This window comes from Watersipora subatra, chromosome 11, assembly GCF_963576615.1.
Source record: "Watersipora subatra chromosome 11, tzWatSuba1.1, whole genome shotgun sequence".
NCBI classification, from domain to species: Eukaryota; Metazoa; Bryozoa; class Gymnolaemata; order Cheilostomatida; family Watersiporidae; genus Watersipora; species Watersipora subatra.
The window spans coordinates 23,458,833-23,480,461 of record NC_088718.1 but is presented as its reverse complement, the minus strand read 5'-3'; the positions used below and the strand labels follow the sequence as shown (position 1 = coordinate 23,480,461).

The 21,629-nt window shown below is 35.5% G+C and overlaps 1 protein-coding gene across 1 annotated transcript in view; it reads right to left on the bottom strand.

Annotated features, from left to right (window-relative positions):
- Window positions 1-21,629, bottom strand: part of LOC137408179 (phosphoinositide 3-kinase regulatory subunit 4-like) — a 102,255-nt gene that overhangs the window by 59,706 nt on the left and 20,920 nt on the right. Inside the window, exons 4-5 of the mRNA XM_068094580.1 lie at window positions 16,931-17,080; window positions 15,780-15,881 (exon numbers count right to left, since the gene is read on the bottom strand). Coding sequence (XP_067950681.1) covers window positions 15,780-15,881; window positions 16,931-17,080 — 252 coding nt within the window. The remainder of the gene's footprint in view (window positions 1-15,779; window positions 15,882-16,930; window positions 17,081-21,629) is intronic.

Genomic DNA, 21,629 nt, shown 5'->3' with positions numbered 1-21,629 from the left:
TAGGTCTAGTATCAGGGAACAGTAGCATGTATACAAGACTAGGTCTAGTATCAGGGAACCTGCATGTATACAAGACTAGGTCTAGTATCAGGGAACCTGCATGTATACAAGACTAGGTCTAGTATCAGAGAACCCGCATGTATACAAGACTAGGTCTAGTATCAGGGAACCTGCATGTATACACGACTAGGTCTAGTATCAGGGACCCGCATGTATACAAGACTAGGTCTAGTATCAGGGAACCCGCATGTATACAAGACTAGGTCTAGTATCAGGGAACCCGCATGTATACAAGACTAGGTCTAGTATCAGGGAACCTGCTTGTATACAAGACTAGGTCTAGTATCAGGGAACCTGCTTGTATACAAGACTAGGTCTAGTATCAGGGCACCTGCATGTATACAAGACTAGGTCTAGTATCAGGGAACCCGCATGTATACAATACTAGGTCTAGGATCAGGGGACTACTCTACTACTCGTATATACGCTAACGGCTAAAGTGTTGAAGATACAGAAGGGTTGTGCAATTCATTTATAGATAATGGGTAATGTAAGAGATTTATAGATAATGGGTACTGTAAGAGATTTATAAATAATAGGTACTGTAAGAGATTTATAGATAATAGGTACTGTAAGAGATTTATAAATAATAGGTACTGTAAGAGATTTATAGATAATAGGTACTGTAAGAGATTTATAGATAATAGGTACTGTAAGAGATTTATAGATAATGGGTAATGTAAGAGATTTATAGATAATGGGTAATGTAAGAGATTTATAGATAATGGGTACTGTAAGAGATTTATAGATAATGGGTACTGTAAGAGATTTATAGATAATGGGTAATGTAAGAGATTTATAGATAATGGGTACTGTAAGAGATTTATAGATAATGGGTACTGTAAGAGATTTATAGATAATGGGTACTGTAAGAGATTTATAGATAATGGGTACTGTAAGAGATTTATAGATAATAGGTACTGTAAGAGATTTATAGATAATAGGTACTGTAAGAGATTTATAGATAATGGGTAATGTAAGAGATTTATAGATAATGGGTAATGTAAGAGATTTATAGATAATGGGTACTGTAAGAGATTTATAGATAATGGGTACTGTAAGAGATTTATAGATAATGGGTAATGTAAGAGATTTATAGATAATGGGTACTGTAAGAGATTTATAGATAATGGGTACTGTAAGAGATTTATAAATAATGGGTACTGTAAGAGATTTATAGATAATGGGTACTGTAAGAGATTTATAGATAATGGGTAATGTAAGAGATTTATAGATAATGGGTACTGTAAGAGATTTATAGATAATGGGTACTGTAAGAGATTTATAGATAATGGGTACTGTAAGAGATTTATAGATAATGGGTAATGTAAGAGATTTATAGATAATAGGTACTGTAAGAGATTTATAGATAATGGGTAATGTAAGAGATTTATAGATAATGGGTAATGTAAGAGATTTATAAATAATAGGTACTGTAAGAGATTTATAGATAATGGGTACTGTAAGAGATTTATAGATAATGGGTACTGTAAGAGATTTATAGATAATGGGTACTGTAAGAGATTTATAGATAATGGGTAATGTAAGAGATTTATAGATAATGGGTAATGTAAGAGATTTATAAATAATAGGTACTGTAAGAGATTTATAGATAATAGGTACTGTAAGAGATTTATAGATAATGGGTAATGTAAGAGATTTATAAATAATGGGTACTGTAAGAGATTTATAGATAATAGGTACTGTAAGAGATTTATAGATAATGGGTACTGTAAGAGATTTATAGATAATGGGTAATGTAAGAGATTTATAGATAATGGGTAATGTAAGAGATTTATAAATAATGGGTACTGTAAGAGATTTATAGATAATGGGTACTGTAAGAGATTTATAGATAATGGGTAATGTAAGAGATTTATAAATAATGGGTAATGTAAGAGATTTATAGATAATGGGTACTGTAAGAGATTTATAGATAATGGGTAATGTAAGAGATTTATAAATAATGGGTAGTGTAAGAGATTTATAAATAATGGGTAGTGTAAGAGATTTATAGATAATAGGTACTGTAAGAGATTTATAGATAATGGGTACTGTAAGAGATTTATAGATAATGGGTACTGTAAGAGATTTATAGATAATGGGTACTGTAAGAGATTTATAGATAATGGGTAATGTAAGAGATTTATAGATAATAGGTACTGTAAGAGATTTATAGATAATGGGTAATGTAAGAGATTTATAGATAATGGGTAATGTAAGAGATTTATAAATAATAGGTACTGTAAGAGATTTATAGATAATGGGTACTGTAAGAGATTTATAGATAATGGGTACTGTAAGAGATTTATAGATAATGGGTACTGTAAGAGATTTATAAATAATGGGTAATGTAAGAGATTTATAGATAATGGGTACTGTAAGAGATTTATAGATAATGGGTAATGTAAGAGATTTATAGATAATGGGTAATGTAAGAGATTTATAGATAATGGGTAATGTAAGAGATTTATAAATAATGGGTAGTGTAAGAGATTTATAAATAATGGGTAGTGTAAGAGATTTATAGATAATAGGTACTGTAAGAGATTTATAGATAATAGGTACTGTAAGAGATTTATAGATAATGGGTAGTGTAAGAGATTTATAGATAATGGGTAATGTAAGAGATTTATAAATAATGGGTAGTGTAAGAGATTTATAGATAATGGGTACTGTAAGAGATTTATAGATAATGGGTACTGTAAGAGATTTATAGATAATGGGTACTGTAAGAGATTTATAGATAATAGGTACTGTAAGAGATTTATAGATAATGGGTAATGTAAGAGATTTATAAATAATGGGTAGTGTAAGAGATTTATAGATAATGGGTACTGTAAGAGATTTATAGATAATGGGTAATGTAAGAGATTTATAGATAATGGGTACTGTAAGAGATTTATAGATAATGGGTACTGTAAGAGATTTATAGATAATAGGTACTGTAAGAGATTTATAAATAATGGGTACTGTAAGAGATTTATAGATAATGGGTACTGTAAGAGATTTATAGATAATGATATAGATAATTTTATCACACACCGATAAAATATATATGTTATTGATGCATTGTTTCTTAATGAACATGTGGGCCTAAATTGGTAGAAATAAAACAGATGCATCTGTGATTGGTTGAAATTCCATTCAATTTTTTTATTTTCAGCCTGCTAAATGTATCCAAGGTTGACTGTGCAATGATGACAACAAGGTTGCACTCCAGACTATAAGTAAAGTGAATAAAGATAGTCTCACTTGTAGCATACAAATTTAGCATACAAATGTAGCATAAACTCGTAGCGTACACATGTAGCGTATACCTGTAGCGTACACTTGTAACGTTAACTTGTAGCATACACTTGTAGCGTACACTTGTAAAATACACTTGTCGCATACACTCATAGTGTAAACCTGTAACATACATTTGCAGAGTACACCTGTAGCGTATACCTGTAACCCACACTTTTAACGTACACTTGTTGCATACACTTGTAGCATACACCTGTAACGCACATTTGTAGCGTACACTTGTAGCGTTCACTTGTAGCGTAAACATGAAAATTACTAGAATAAATTGAAACTGTCTACGAAACTTTATCAGCAATAGAATCGGTTAAAATCTTTTTGATAGTTCAACTCATGTTCTGAATGAACGTAAGTTGTCTTTATCTGTTGTCTTTTGTCATTAAACGGTTAAAGTGTAGCATTATTTCCGTTTATTATGTAGTATTATTTTTGTTGTTATTTTCCATTATAATTTGTGAAATTCAAATCGGTTGACCGACACACTAACGCTCGAGCACTGTGCAGCTGCTTTTACTCTTCGCTTAATCGGCATATTTGAGGATGTCTCACGGGACATCTGATGATGTCGCACGGCACATCTGGCGATGTCGCACGGCACATCTGACGATGTCGCACCGCACATCTGATGATGTCTCACGGCATATCTGATGATCTCTCACGGCACATTTGATGATGTTTCACGACACATATGACGATGTCTCACGACATCTGACGATGTCTCACGACATCTGACGATGTCTCATGGTATATCTGACAATGTCTCACCGCACACCTGACGATAAACGTCATTTGTCAGTAAACGTCATTTTGTCCCCAAGTACGGCGAGAGAGAAAACGACATCTTTAAATCGAACTCTGGGCCTCTTAATATGCTAATGAAATTTTAGAGCTTGCACTGGACTTGACGCTTTACATGATATGGATTTTTTACGCAATGCGAAGCAAAAGATTAACATAAATTCTCATGTTAAGTGAAATTTAAGTTATAGGTTTACAGTATGGGAGTGTCGAGTGTATATGGCATCCTGCAATGATTAAATATCATGCTTGTATTTCATAAAGGACCACGTTATAACATTGAATATCGCATAAAGTCGCAGAGATTTTGGGAACAAGTTACGAAAGCCTGAAAAACAAAAGCTTTGAGAAGTTGACTAACGAAATCTATTTACCCAAAACCACTCAAAAAGTTAATCACATCACATGGTTATGCGTTTCAATCTACCAAATCAATTTCTGTTTGATTGTGAAATTGGAATCCTACGAAGTTTTTATCGAGTGATGATACGCTTACTCAAGCACAAATAAGTTCTCAGGCTATAGTTGAAGTCATCAAGCAGTAAAATAGACCAAATCAACTGTCTTTAAATTCGCATGCAGTATGCAAAACAAGAACTTATTTGGCTGTTTTCATGTGTACATCAGGACTCATTACATCTTAATAGATAAATTTTAAAGAGAGTAAAGTACGTTTCTCCATAAAACTATTGAAAGACAGTTGATCTTGAATATTTCAGAAAGTCGACAATGTAAATGCAACATCGACTCAGTTAAGCACGAGTGCGGTCGAACATTGGTAAAACACAGCGTAACGAGTTGTCTGTCCTTCATTAAGTCAAAATGGTAGAGAAGGCAAGTCTTAATTTTGTGCTTAGTTTTCAGTAGCATATACATGTAATTATAGTTAATATATTCTAATTTTATGCTCGCTGTCAGTAGTTTTGGCTTGAGGTAATTAACTAATTACTAATGACTAGTAACTAATAACTAATTACTAATTACTGAATTGACTCTGAGTGACATGTAATACAGTCCAATGTCTACTTATCACTCCCGAAATATTATGATTAAAGAAAAAGTGCTTCACGCTAATGATAAAAACATTGAAGTATACGCTTGCATCAAGTGGATGACAAACTAAACTAAAGAAAAAAGGAATTTAACCTACTCAATCAGCGAAAAACTATATGAAATGTTTCATAAACAGTTACAATTAATCCTATTGGGTTTGGTACATATTACAAGGCTGGGTATCTGTGTCTACATATATATAATTGCCTGTGTAAAGCTCTATCCTCATCGTCAATCGCAAATTCATATCGGGCACAACTTACATGCTTATGAATAAAATTAAACAGAGATCATTATAATCAACTATTTCAGCCAATCGCAGATGCATCAACTACCTACTACAACTACCTATCAAATATCTCTACCAACGTAGGCCAACACATTTGTTTCAAAATGATGCATCAACAAGGCATCGCCCGCGTGTCACCAAAAGAAAGGCGATACAAAAGACTTATTTCATCGATGTCTGTAGCCATGCCTGAGAGTATCAAATTTCCAGCTTGACTGAAAATTTCTAAAAATATTTGATTCATTATCCAGTAGAATGTCCAACACACGATGATATATTTGCAAGCTGTATTGCCTGAGTGATGATATATTTGCAAGCTGTATTGCCTGAGTGATGGTATATTTGCAAGCTGTATCGCCTGAGTGATGATATATTTGCAAGCTGTATTGCCTGAGTGATGATGTATTTGCAAGCTGTATTGTCTGAGTGATGATCTATTTGCAAGCTGTATTGCCTGAGTGATGATATATTTGCAAGCTGTATTGCCTGAGTGAAGACAAATGAGCTCTTGAAACTCGAAATTAAAAAATAGAAAATCAACAAAAAAGATAAATTAGTAGAAGCTAAACTAAGTTGGGTCGTCTATTTCCTATCTTCCTCCAAGCCTACATACACTCTGTTTCTGTGCTTCGAATGGATGCCAAGTTTCATCCACTTTCAATCATAGAAACAGTAAAATCTGAACGGATTCATCGCCATTACGCGTCGCTAAATCTGTGTGAAATTTTATGCAGTGAAACTGCTATTCGAAGTCGCCGAAACGTTCACTGCAGATAAATTCAAATCAATAATATGTGGCTAAGCTCTTCCCAGTGAAGATAAAAATATTCAGTGCATTTCATTACGCCGCCATGTGAGTCTCTTATAAGTACTACTGCTAATGAGAAGTTGCTCATATGTTGATAACGAAATAATTACTTTTTTTATTCCATTACCTCATTTACTAAATAACTTACACAGATTCCCACTGCACTGGCGCTGACCTCTTCCTAGACTTAACTCTTCTAGCATATAAAAAGTTATTTACTAAAAACGACTGTAGTTCATGCGACCTGGAAGAAATTATGTTGCTGTTTTGTAATATAAAGGGCAGAAATAAGGAAAACCAAAAGAAAATTCTGATCAGGCATCCTCACTGAGTTAGTGCAACGAGTATACGAATCGTGAATTGAAAAGTGACCGTGACCCGTAAGCGAGGCTACTTTAACAAGTTCTGTTTGAAAGTGTACATCGCTGGTCTTGGAAAGCTCAATATCGTGCATCTCAAAATCGTTGAAATGGTAGGGTACGATTTCGTCAGTAGAGGTCAACTCCGAGTAAATTCGAAGCATGGAAACCCAGTAATAGCCAAAGAATCTTTAATATTATATGTGTAATCACCTCCAGTATTCATTGAAGAGTTATCTTGCTTTTTGGGCTTAGAAACAGATTAAATGAACAATAGTTTTGACATACAAAGCAGGTATTGAATCAAATCAACTCGAATTGCCAAGGTTTGACTATAACTTGACTATAACATGACTGACCATAACATTGCAGAGAAACTCAATGGGAAATGTAAAGAGAGTCACCCCTGATGGGAGTAAAGATCCTAGAGCTTCACACAAGACTTCTAAACTCATCGTCGAAAGTATTGACAAAGATGAAAACGTCAACATAGAAGAACAGCTTGAGCAGCCAGGAAAACATCAAAAAGCGGACAAAATACGACCAAAAACGACTGAGCCCCTAAAGCCTTTGGCAAGCACTTATAACAAACACCTCAAGGAACAAGTCAACATACTTCCTCTATCACAAATAAATGCTGCCGATCAGAGTATATCAAATGAAAAAGGAAATGATGATGAAGGTATGAGAATACATTGAAGATTACAGTTGTGTTTTAGAAACAAACAATATTAGTAAGACCCTAGTATTAACATTCTCTAGATATTATAGATCTCTAGGTGTTGCTATTCTTGTACTTATTGATGATTGCACCGGTGTATAGATATTATAGATCTCTAGGTGTTGCTATTCTTGTACTTATTGATGATTGTACCGGTGTATAGATATATTAACATTCTCTAGATATTATAGATCTCTAGGTGTTGCTATTCTTGTACTTATTGATGATTGTACCGGTATATAGATATTGTCACATTCTACATAACTTTTGTAGTCACCTTTACTCTCGACGTTGTAGTAAACTCAAAATATTGTTTTTTCATTTTAATCAAGACCTTAGTAAATATCAATAACTACTGAATGCCTGGCATCGCGCGAGTAATGCCAGAATAATGTAACAGAATAATTACCAAATAGATTTGAGTAATTTACCTAGAAAACTAGATCTTTTTTAAAAACTTTACTAAAACAATACCTGCTTGTTATACCTTGCTAGAGGTGAGTATCTTAACCGAAGTAATGACTATTTGCTTAATGGTTAAGTTTGCTGCCTATCGATCTGGAAGTCCCAAAATCAAATCCAGTGCCATGCGGGTTTTTCATTGTTAAACTTTAATTGTTATAACTGAACACCAGGTTTAACAAAAAGACAAACACTGATATTTTTATATATGGAGTGATATAATAATATACATAATGATAAAAAATAATGAATGATATTATTAGCTGCCTTGTTGTTTACGCTATGACAAGTGTAAATCTCCAGACATTTATAATATTTTCAGAGAGGTTCTCATTGAATATTATGATGTTCCCACCTAGCTTAGGTGTTTTAGCGCTGTTCAGAACTATTATATTAATATCTACATGTAGTTTTAGGTCTTCAATTAATATCATCTGATTAGGTAAAATTAGGTAGGGGAGAGTGGGGCACATTGCAACGCGGGGAACGTTGAACACTCTTCAAATTTCTTGCTTGTTCACATAATTTTAAATTCTCAACTCACTAACTAAAGAGTTTTCTAGGTCATCTTATGAGATATCCTAATTGCATGAAATAAAAAACCAGCAATTTAGGTGAGCCATGATTTTGTAAAATTTATTGATAATTTTTTGCCCTTTTATTTTTATATCCAAATTTAGAGAGTTGCATATTTTCTTTGTACATCATCCCATATTAACAAAAAAGGCAATGGAGGCAGCTATAGACGTGTTCTCTTCACAATTCAACCACCAACTTCACGATGTTACACCATTCTGAGTTGGGATGAAAATTTTGGTTACTCAGTGCCATGTGGGGCACGTTGAAACACAAAGGGTATGGGGCAAGTTGCAACACGTTTTAATGATAAGAATAGAGAGGCAAGTTGCAACATGTTGCAACTTGCCCCTCTATTCTTATAGAGGAAACAGCTCGAGTAGCATTGAAACTGCTGTTTGATACAAACCTTGATGACATAGCTAAAAGTTAATCCTCACGATGAACCCCTAAATTTCTGGACAATATTATGGTTGTTTATCTCTATAAAACTCCTTCAACATGCACAAACAGTTGCACAGAATAACATACTACAAATAGTATATTTATTTATTTGTCATCAAACTGTTTACTACTTTTTCAAGGGATGTTGAATAATTTATTTATCAAATACAAACTGAAGCAAAAAACTGTTTTGTGATTCACAACTTTCTTTAGTTGTGCTGTATGCTGATAAAAACTGATTTCCCTTAGCAAGGAAAACAGAGTTGTTTTCTCTTGCTATTGATTAAACCTGTTACTGTTTTTTATTTGTCTGTGTTTAACAAACTTAGGCATGCTACGAAAACATTTGCTTTTCTCTCTCTAATCACAGTTTTTGTCTGATTTATGTGGTTATATTCATATTTCTAGCAAGATACAAATTAATCCCATATTATAAGCACACATTTAAACCAATGCATACGGCATAAATATGTACTCTGTATGATATTGATCCATACTCTGTAATATGGGTAAGTACAGGTAAATGTTCAGATAAATGCATGCTACGTACGAAGTATGTACTTCGTATGATATTGATCCATACTCTGTAATATGGGTAAGTACAGATAAATGCATGCTACGTACGAAGTATGTACTCCGTATGATATTGATCCATACTCTGTAATATGGGTAAGTACAGATAAATGCATGCTACGTACAAAGTATGTACTCCGTATGATATTGATCCATACTCTGTAATATGGGTAAGTACAGATAAATGCATGCTACGTACGAAGTCATCTGAGATTTGAACAAACAATTAACATTTTTATTTAGTCTTTTATTAATATAAAAACAATAAATTTATTGCTTGAATAATTAAAAAAGATTCAACTGCACTTTGCACCAATTTCGAACACTGTGTCCAAAAGGTACTACATGTAGCTAGCTCGCTAGCTAGCCACGTAGCTAGCTAGCTCTTGGGCTAGCTGTTGATTCTACAATGACCTACATGTGTCTATGAGCCAGCTCTTGTAGTTCCAGCTCTTGCAGTTCCAGTTCTTGCAGTTTGCGAGATAAGAAACTTATATAGTACAGTCAACTTTTTCTATTACATTTTTGAGTTTTGTGAAATAATTAGCGTTTCTTCAGAAATAAGCTGCCATGCATTTGCTAAGAATTAGGAAGGATTAAAAATTAATTAATTTTGAGGAATCATGCATAACCCCGTGTGGCTTTTGAGCAAAAATGTCTTAGTATGGTAATTTGCTATTTAATGTCACAATCTACCGACATCTGTGGGTGTATTTAATATTGCTAATGTTGAGATGTGTTCAACCAGCGCTTGGCGCTTATACATAGTGTATATCAACTACTTCCTTTCTCATGCACACAGCTGATAGATAAATTCATTTGTAGGGCTTGACAGCACATTTCAAATTGAAAAGCGTATAGCAGTAGACCGAGGAACCTTTCAGCAAGATGTGCTGACCAATATCCCAGAGTTTGACGGACTCGATCAAACTAACTACACAAGAAAAACATCAGAGCAAGAAAGAGCACGATGCAGCAATATGATACTCGTTCCTCCTTCCAATCATCTGTATGAATACAGATGGCCCAAACCTTACACTCTCGTGTCGGGGCTCCTGTGTATAGTCCTTCCTTGCATAGGAATTATTGCTCTCTACTCCTCATGTGCCACACGACAAGCACTCAAAAAGGGACAGCTCGCATTGGCCATTGAAAGGTCAACCAACACCAAAGTAATTCTTATATACTCACTCGCAATAGGTGGTACCGCGGCCAGCGTCATCACATTAACAGTATTAGCAACTTGGACTTTAATGTTGACCTGATGGTAGCCTCCATTTTCAAATCCTAGTTAACCGAAATTAAATTTGTTTGAATGTACTGCATTTTTATATTTCTCCTGTAGGATTACCAATATATATTTCTCTACCTTTGTACATTTGATTTCTTAACCTAAATAATTGTACTAAATTAGTAAAGCAATTAAAGATGAGCAGATATGGAAATAGTCAACTACCTTGAGACAGTTACGCCAGCTAAAACCGACATAGTGGAGTGCCCAGCAACGCATTGCAAGCCTTTTACACATATATATCAAATCATGTGGTGTTTAACGATGTTCAGATCAACAGCATTATATATCATAGGTCACCAGCTAGAAACTCGTCAACACTCCACTGAATCAATGCATTACATCAATAGTTCAATTGGGAGCTTCCTGCAGTAACAAATCCTCTGTATAGAGGCCCATATGATATTTAACACGCTCGTGAGGTCACATGTCAACTTTCAGCCAAAAAATAAATGAACTAAATTATTGCTATTCATAGAGTTGACAAATATTCTGATGTTTTTATAAAGAAACAAACCGATTTATAAATATGAAATCTCCTACAACTTTGCACTGAGGGCAATCATCAATTCAATGCTGCATGATGCTGGTGGACTTGAGATAACAAAACTTTGTAAAATGATGATGCTAGCACTGGGAGTTCACCCACTAGAAGAAAACCACAACAAGACGAGGAGAAAACTTGCACTAGAAATTGAAGGGCGTCAGTTACCAACTACAAGCCATCCTTTAGGAATTTGTTAAAATAATGAATGTGACAGATGCTCTGCAAAGCTTGAGAAAGTTTAAACATTTTTCCGAATATTTCTTGACTGCAAAGTTGAGAGACTGTCAAACACTAGTAGACAATGGTATTGAGAGACTGTCAAATACTAGTAGACAATGCTATTGAGACTGTCAAACACTAGTAGACAATGGTATTGAGAGACTGTCAAACACTAGTAGACAATGGTATTGAGAGACTGTCAAACACTAGTAGACAATGGTATTGAGAGACTGTCAAATACTAGTAGACAATGGTATTGAGACTGTCAAACACTAGTAGACAATGGTATTGAGAGACTATCAAACACTAGTAGACAATGGTATTGAGAGACTATCAAACACTAGTAGACAATGGTATTGAGAGACTGTCAAACACTAGCAGACAATGGTATTGAGAGACTATCAAACACTAGTAGGTAATGGTATTGAGAGACTGTCAAACACTAGTAGACAATGGTATTGAGACTGTCAAACACTAGTAGACAATGCTATTGAGACTGTCAAACACTAGTAGACAATGGTATTGAGAGACTATCAAATACTAGTAGACAATGGTATTGAGAGACTGTCAAACACTAGTAGATAATGGTATTGAGGGACTGTCAAACACTAGTAGACAATGGTATTGAGAGACTATCAAACACTAGTAGACAATGGTATTGAGAGACTGTCAAACACTAGTAGACAATGGTATTGAGAGACTGTCAAACACTAGCAGACAATGCTATTGAGACTGTCAAACACTAGTAGACAATGGTATTGAGAGACTATCAAATACTAGTAGACAATGGTATTGAGAGACTGTCAAACACTAGCAGACAATGGTATTGAGAGACTGTCAAACACTAGCAGACAATGGTATTGAGAGACTGTCAAACACTAGTAGGTAATGGTATTGCTTATGTTGAGAGTTGGATGCAATTTCTGAGCTAAAAACGTCGCTATGGGAGTTGTGCACTCATCATATTGTTCAGGCAACACTGGGCTCTTAACAAATCGGCACCAGATAAATGTGATGCTCATTACACTAATACAGAAAAGGCACTACTGCCAGAGCTGCCTTATAGTTTAATGTTGACATTCTAATGAGCACAGCTGTATTTTTGTAGTTGTTCTTGCTCGTTTCATACGCCGGTACTCTTTCTTTGATAAATATTTATTTTAAATCATTAACCCTCAATAGTCGTGCTGATTAGATACTACCGTAAAGCCTTTATTTGAAGGCCACCTTTATTTGAGCGGAACTATAGGGAAAGGGTTGAAAAATACAACATCACCCTTTATGAACACCACCTCTATTTGACCACCTCAAACTTGATTTTTATTAACCCACAATATTAAGTGATCATTTCAAACGTTTTTAACTACCGCACTGATAATGACTCGATTACATCAAAACAATTAACTCGTTCATTGTTTCATTGACCTACGTTTTCCAACTCCAAGTCTTTACAGTTGTTTCGTTAAAGTTTAAAAGCAACACCATACTAATAATTAATAACTGTATCAGGCTAATAGTAGTTCCTTGTTTAACACGGTCTTTGTACCTCAATGTATGTGAAAAAAATTTTGTTCATCTACAGTGAAATCTGTGCTACTACGTATTTTGAGGCTAACAGTTTGAGACTATTTTGATTACACGCAACTTTATTTGCACGAGAAGAGTAACTTGAATGGTGTAAACTTTTGCTCTGCTATAATAAAAATAGTTTGAATGCTAATTTTGACTAGCTCAGCTGTGTAGAAGAAGAGTTGAGGTCAGAAGACACCGTAGAAGGTATTGAACAGCCAGAAGCATATGAAATGGTTTCAGACGAAAGCAACAATCAGAAAGCAACTAGCGAAGCAAACGATGCTAATATTTTTGTTTCAAAACTGTTATTTTTTGTTTCTGAATGTAATATAAATATGGTTTGTTTATGTGACTCGATCTTGAATATATATTTATAGCATTTGATAGATTATTATATAACTTATAATAAGCTTTCAAGTTTATAGCACATTACTTGATAGCATCATTGCTGTTATTTCAACTCGGCTTACAAGGGATCAACACTCATAAATTCTCTTCTATCGGAGAGGAAAAAAGCCAATTTTGGCACACATATCAATAAATTCAATGAGCTCTTACGCAGCATTGTTAAAGGTTGACTTGCAACAAAATGTACATTACAGTTATTTGGTATCAAAAGGTTAACCATGTTTTACTCTGCTGTGCTGTGAGTGCAAAATATGTGGAAATGTGATTACAAGCTCCTAAAAGCTCAAAAATGAACAATTAATCGCGGCCATCACGGAAACGCCGTAGGTTGGAATCCCTTTATTTCGAAGATGTACTCAACTCGATGTCGTTATTGTTTTGACATGTGATGTTAACACGTGAGTTGAAAGACCAATAAAAGGCTCGATATAAAAAGTCTCTTAGCACTAGTTTATGACCAACACTTCGGGTACTACCGAAAAGCCAGCTTTGTTTCAGCTTGGTCTAATCATCTAGTTGTAATCTGACCATGTGACCCGTACTTCCTGCCTAATAGCGCGGACAAATTCTGCAGCATTTTTTCGGCACTCACAAGTGATCAAAAGGCTCCTCATGTTTATCAGAGGATGATATGCACTCTTTCAAACTAAGGTTGAAAAATTAAACTAAATTTTAGGCTCGGTTTTGAGATATCAGTGCTCAAAGTGACAGCATTACAATGATGAAGAAATAGACGCATAAGGACAATAGACATGGTTTTATTAAATTTATGAAGTATATTTGTGATAATATTTTGACGAATGAAGTTGCTTGAAAGTGTAAACAAAAGCCATCTCGTTCAACTATGTCCCATTTAAGCCGTTTTGGAAAGAGATTCTAATCTATGGCATTTTCGTGATAGCTGCGATTAACTGTTCATTTTCGAACTTTTAAGAGCTTGCAATCACATTTCCACATATTTTGCACCTACAACACAGCAGAATAAGACATACTGAACCTTTTGATACCAAATAACTGTAATGTGAATTTTGTTGCAAGTCAACCTATAAATATAGTTACAAAATTAAAACATGTTTTCAAATCTAGAATGAAATAAAAAACTTGCAAGCTCCAACAAATTTTTACACGGGCTATAATATCATCGTAGGTTAAGTGCAAGCAATTGATATCAACTGGTAGGAACATGTATCAGCTTTCCCATGCATATTTATTTAGAGATCTATGACAATTTGGAGGTAAGTTGGCACATTTATCTCATCCGAAAGAGTTAATGTAGCTCTGCCGAAGGAGAGTGCAAAATAGAGGCGGCACTAACTTTGCCCTCAAAAGGGTTAAATTTATCTTGAAAAACTCTGATGAGGTGTTTGAAAAATACAACGCCACCCTTTATTTGAACTACACCTTAAATAAAGCGCCACTATAGAGGATGAGTGGAAAATCAAAGCGCCATGGCGTTCAAATAAAGGTTTTACGGTATATTGGTGAATTTGCTATAGCAAAGCTAGCTATAAGCCCCTAGCAATACATTGGTGGCACATCGGTGGCAAATTATCAGGAGCAAATCAGACGATACTTAATGAGCTAGCAGCCGATCCGGCGTCAGATCATACATTCAATGATAAAAGTTTGACATCTCAGGCGTTTCACAATGCAGCTAAAATTTTAAAAAAGTAACAGTCGCGGTGAACGTCTCTTTCTCTCCCTCTCTCAAATAATGTGTTTCGATGATAAAGAATAGTGCGCAAGTGCTCTCAGACATGAAACAGATGACAGCTAGCAAGTGCTCTCAGACATGAAACAGATGACAGCTAGCAAGTGCTCTCAGACATGAAACAGATGACAGCTAGCAAGTGCTCTCAGACATGAAACAGATGACAGCTAGCAAGTGCTCTCAGACATGAAACAGATGACAGCTAGCAAGTGCTCTCAGACATGAAACAGATGACAGCTAGGTGTTTAAAAGTGAAACCAAATGAAAGGCAATTGATGACAGGTGGAAAGACGATGAAGACAGGAGATTGTTCAAAAACCCTTGCTGACAAGCACGCTTGTAATGAGTAAGTGACAGGCACTGGAAATGCTATTGTGAAAATGGCACCAGGTAATAAGTAAAAATCTCAATATATTTGCACCTGCTGATAGGTGACAAATTTATCTGACATCGGCGCCTGATGACAGGTGATGATTTCATCTGACATTAACTCCTAGTGACAGGTGATGTTGTCGTCTAACATTGGCACCTGGTGATAGGTGACAATTTCATCTGATAATGGTCTTTGAGCTAGCGGCTTACCTCTGGAAGATATGTAGGCTTGAAGACAGCAAAATCAGTGAGCAGCACCCAGTTCCAGCTGGTGATGCAAATGTTTTCTGACTTGATGTCTCCATGGCAGATCTATTAAAAAATTGAAAGCTATCATTGCCAGCACTTGAATATTTAAATGTCCATGTTCCAATAGCTTTTATGACATATGGCCACACAAATCATTTTTTGATCTACACAATATTTCATCATGACTGATTGAATATCACAAATTAGTCTGACACTACCTACGTAACCTGACACGACCTACATAACCTGACACTACCTACATAACCTGACACTACCTACATAACCTGACACTACCTACATAACCTGATACTACCTACATAACCTGACACTACCTACAAAACCTGACACTATCTACGTAACCTGACACTATCTACATAACCTGACACTACCTACATAACCTGACACTACCTACATAACCTGGCGATATGGGACAGTAATTGATGAGGTGCTGAGCCAAACAGACAACTGCATTTTTTAACTATAATATAGAAGACATTTCTCAACAAGATACTGTTTGTGAAACGATAAAGGGTTAATTAATTTATTGTTTTTTTGTTGTTTTAATTTGATATTTATTTTTCACGTAACTTGTTTTTTAAAAGAGCATCATATGCACTCTCCATTATTACTTGATTTCAGTGCTGGTATAAAACACTCGGTGTAGGAAATAAAAAATGTCTATAATATCTACAACCTTGTAAATAAATATCTTTATTTTTTGAGAGGTTCAAGAGTTAGAAAGAGTGTTTTTCATAAGCTCCTGTCTTCCCTGTCTTGCTGTGTTGTAGACACATTTACTAACAACAGACATAGCCAGTATGATAATATGCCACTAACTCACAACCTAGAATGGAATGAATTAGTATGATTCATAAATAGTCAAACCACGTGCTTGTAAAAGATAGTCTTCTAACTTCCGATTGGCCGGTAAAAGTTATACTTCACAGAATGCTTATCAAAGCGAAGCCATTTCTAACATTGAAATTTTCAAATTCTAGCTTTGGCCATTAATAGAACTATAAATTCAGTTTTAATGTCTTCTTAAGAAGATACACTATAATAAATCATATATTCAACCTAGCAAGCCGAGGACACCTGCAGACCAGACTCACGTTGTGCTTGTGGCATTGACTGAGGGCGGAGAGCAATTGAAATGCTATCCACTTCTTTTCGATAGTGGTAAGGAATGGCCTTGTGCTGATTCTGTCATAGAGGTTGTACTTTGTGTACTGTCTCACCAAAAAGCCTGCTTTTTCAGATACCTGCATCAACATGACAGTCGGTATCCACAGGTCTGAAATTACTGTAGGTATATAACAAAATTACTATGTAGTGATAGACAGCTGCATGCCAATGACAAAGATCTGCCTACCAGTGACAAGTACCTGCTGCCGATGACAGACACTATCTATACTCATGACATTTAATCATAGCTAGTTCTAAGTTTTCAAGAGACAGTGGAGCCGCTGAGGAAACGCACGACATATATAATGATTCGGCAAGGCAAACAAGCTTGGACAGTCAGACTCCATGACTATTATAGATTTTATGCTCACAACCAAAGACAAATGATGTAAAGCAGATGACAGCAGTTTTGGAGGCAGTATCCAGTGTTTGTTTTAAAAAAATCTGTCATGACACAAAGATGCTTACCAAAGGGTCACTACATTAGAAAATGTGTTAAAATATAGCCACGGACTGACACTACATCGCAAGCAAATAGACAATGATTCCATACAAGTTCATGATCGATCCCATCCAGAAAGTTTTGCTCCTGATAGAAAGTAAGCCTTAAAAAATCGATCCAAATGTTTCAAAAAGTTAGTTTCTCAAACCAATAAATATGGCATTGAAAAATCTCAAATAATAAATTTTTTTGTGAACGACAAATGTAAAAGGTAAAAAAGCAAAATAAAACAATCCTTTATCAGAATTCTTCAATCCACGTTACCAACCCTGACACAGCCATTACTTTGAGTGAGACGATGCATAGCTAACTAACAGAGGCTGATGGTATGAAACATGATGGCTGCCAAAGACCAACTGACAAATAGCTCAACCTTAAGTCTTAGCATTATTGATGTTTCCATATTTGAGAAGACCAATACAAGTTTGGTTATGGCCAGTGGCTAGCAGTACCAAGGACTAACAGATCTTGAAAAAGGGTCTGACTAGCGCTTATTCTTTCTGCAAAATAACTCACAGCTTGTTTCAATCTAACATGAGTCGATAACTCATCGCATAACCATGGCTTCACATGTCAACATTTTTCGGGACCAACACGCATGAAAAGAATACATGACACAGCGTTAGACGACGAAGTAATCAGACATGTTCTGCTGCTACGCTTTAAAGGCACTCGCTATTTCTAGTATTTTGGAAGGTCCCGTTCTCAGTCAATGTGTAGTACAGTAATACTTCAACTTACGAGTGCTCCAACGTACGAGAAACTTGAGATACGAGTCAGCTTTTAAGCAAGTTTCAGCACTAACATACGAGCCGTGTTTGAGATTTGAGCACGTGAGTCAGTTGCCAAGTATGCCGGAGGTGTTTTATGAGAACAGCATCACTCTGTATTTGTCAACTGCTCAGGTTATAGTTTTGTAGAGTTTTTTTGTGCGCGATTTTCAGTGCAGAATTATGTGAATTAAAAGTACTGTGCATAAACCGAAAGTTTATCAGTAAAATGAAAGATGAAATGCAAAGAAAAAGCAAATGATAACAATTGATATTAAACGGAAAATTATTGAAAAATATGCGAAATGTGTATGCGTGATTGAGCTACCTCAGCAATATGACAGAAATACATCCACAATTATCAAACAGAAGGATTATATTCAGGGCATTTAGTTCGCAAAAGGACTAACCATGGTTTCTAAACGGCGCAGCGATCTTCACGATCGCTGATGGAGAGACTGCCCAGGCGTTGGTAAAAGACAAATAATTGGCCGGTGACAGCGTAACTGAACGATGCTATGTGAAAAGGCCGGTGCTATCTATCAAAACTATAAACATTCGGACAAGTTGGCTAGTGGTCGTACATCAATCGTTTGTGACGACACCTGTGTTCATCCTAATCGCAACATGTTGAAAGGGTGACAAAGGCAAACGTCCTCAGATAGGTTTATCTTAAAACGACCAGCTAGTCGTGAAGGCGAAACAAAAGAAAATTAGCTAACCAGCAAGGAACTTCTAACTATGAACGCCGAAGAAATTTTAATTACGTTAAGTTAAAAATGAAAGTTTGCGTTTAGGTTTGCTTCTAAGTTTGTCTTTTAGGACTGATAAAATCCAAATTTATCAAAGTCAACTGTTACAATGAAGGATAACTCTCTATAACTCCCTAGGATATCTCCCTCTCTGGCAAATGCTAGCGTTAGCTGCTATTGTATGTATTTAATTTTACATTTTAACTAATCACATTTCCTTGCATTATTTTTTATTTGTTGTTTTTTAAAAGCCTGTGGCAAGTTAGGACAATAACCAACATGTTCTTTCTGTTACAATATCTTGTTTTGAGTGTTTTATTTGCATTTTTAGAGTATGGAAACTAGTCAATATATATTTAATAGTTCTATATATAAATATATTGCACCAACATGCGAGTAAATTAACATACGAGCTCAGTCTCGGAACGCATTAAGCTCGTAAGTCGAAGTATGACTGTACAAACAAAAACCATCATTGCGTATGGTAACTTTTTAAAAGAAAAACTCACAGATCAGAATAACGTAAGAGGGCTCTGCAAACAACAACACACAGGTTTCAGTACCTGAGTACCTGTCCAAACATATCAGTGTCCAACAATAGCCTCAGGTAATATCTTGTAATATTTAGCTTATCACTGCGGGCTTCAGTGAAGTACAGTCAAACATGGATAACTCGAACTTCAAGGGACCGAGCAAAAGTGTTCGAATTATCAGAGCGTTCAAGTTATCAGAGCACTGTCACAAGTCCATATATTTACTTATTTATTAGTAGATACATGTACATATACAAACTATAATATAAATCAAAAGCACAAATGGCTTGTTTCAAATTAAATGCTTCTAATGTAAAGTTTAAAACGTTTTCATGAAAAAGTATAGAGATTTTTCTATCACTTGAGATTGGTTTGTTGTTTGAGGTGATGTTATTGCCAGGACGTTTTTCAGATTGACATTGGCAAAACTTGATCGTTGTTGAAATGCTCAAAAGAAAAGACTTTTTTTTTTTGGGTTTTACCCACGATCAATTTTGCCGTTTTTTCTTGAAGTTTATGCAGATTACCTTACTTTACCTGGGATTCGTTAAGAGCAACACTCCGAGGCAGTTCAATTAGAAGTTTTACGAGGTTTTACGGTACATTCTATATCACTCACGCTTTTTTAATAGATACTTATTGAATGTACACACGTATTCTGTGTTTAGGTCAAACGATGAATAGTTTTTTGTAGCTCAGACAACGTATTACAACAATTTTAAGACGTTTTAAACATTCAACATTCCGACGTTGATTCAACACGGAAGCAACGTCGGAAAACTATTCATCACGGGCTAGCCGGGTCACGCACTCAAGGATTTTCGCCACGCACATACAAAACAACATGCGATTTTTGTTTTGTATGTGCGTGGCGAAAATCCTTGCACGCGTGACCCGGCTAGCCTGTGCTATTCATCGTATCGCAGTATAAATCAAATTTCACCAAACTTTTAGAAAAGTCGTTGACAAAAATATTTTGCCGATGGTGGTAATAACGACGCTTATGAATTACGAAAAGATGAAGTTTACCTCTATGGCTTTGAATAAAGTGATTTTCTAAAGCGATAACAACCGTTTCGGTAGCCGTTGGGCAAAAAAACAGTTCGAATTAACAGTGTTGAGTTCGAGTTATCTATAGCAATTTATCATTACGTGGGAACGGACCAAAGGAAATGTTCGAATTAACCATGTGTTCGAGCTATCCGTGGACGAGTTATCCATGTTTGACTGTACTTGAGTTCAACTAGAGTTCAACACAAGTAGAGAAGTAGGTGATGAGGACACTTAAAGGACAGTTACCTAACTTGGAAGAGCGCCAAGACCAGGGCCGGCTGACTAGCGGATCCCAAGTCAACGCTACGGCCGAGCAATGTCCTGGTACCGCAGGAACTCCGGCCACAAATGAGCCTACTCGGCGCACAGAGAAGGGATAGCCGAGATTACCAAACGACCGAAATGATCGATGGGTGGAGCCAAGCTAGAGACCTTGCATATAAAAGGAGGCCGGAAGAACCCCAAAGACAGATATTGCCAAATCTCTTGCATGCTGTTCCGTTGTAACGAGCGCACACTGATCACATGTATTTATATATATTTTAGATATACATCTTATTGCCTCGCACTCAGTGTCTTTAATTCTTGTGGAGCAGTAAAAGAGGACGCGCAGTTTCCTATATAGATGCGAAAAAGGGATGTAATGGAAGGTGATGTAAGAGGACTTCAAAGAACACCTGAGGCTTTGAAGAGAAAGATAATAAGAGCAAAGAATAGGTTAAATCAACATTTGAGAGCAGAGAGAGCTCCAAGCATGAATACTGTAATGATAATTGATAATTTATATTTGTGTATCACTAAGATGAGGTAGCAATAGCTTTACTTAATTACTACTGTAGAAAATATGTTTTTCTTACATATAATTCAAGCTTTGACAACAAGTATTTAAGTAGCTTTATAAAATGTGTTGGTTTAAATACTATATTTAATTAGGTGACGTATTAATCAATGTTTATTTGATTTTTTTAAATTAAACAAACTTCAATATGATCTTAGGATGTTTGTTCCAACGTACG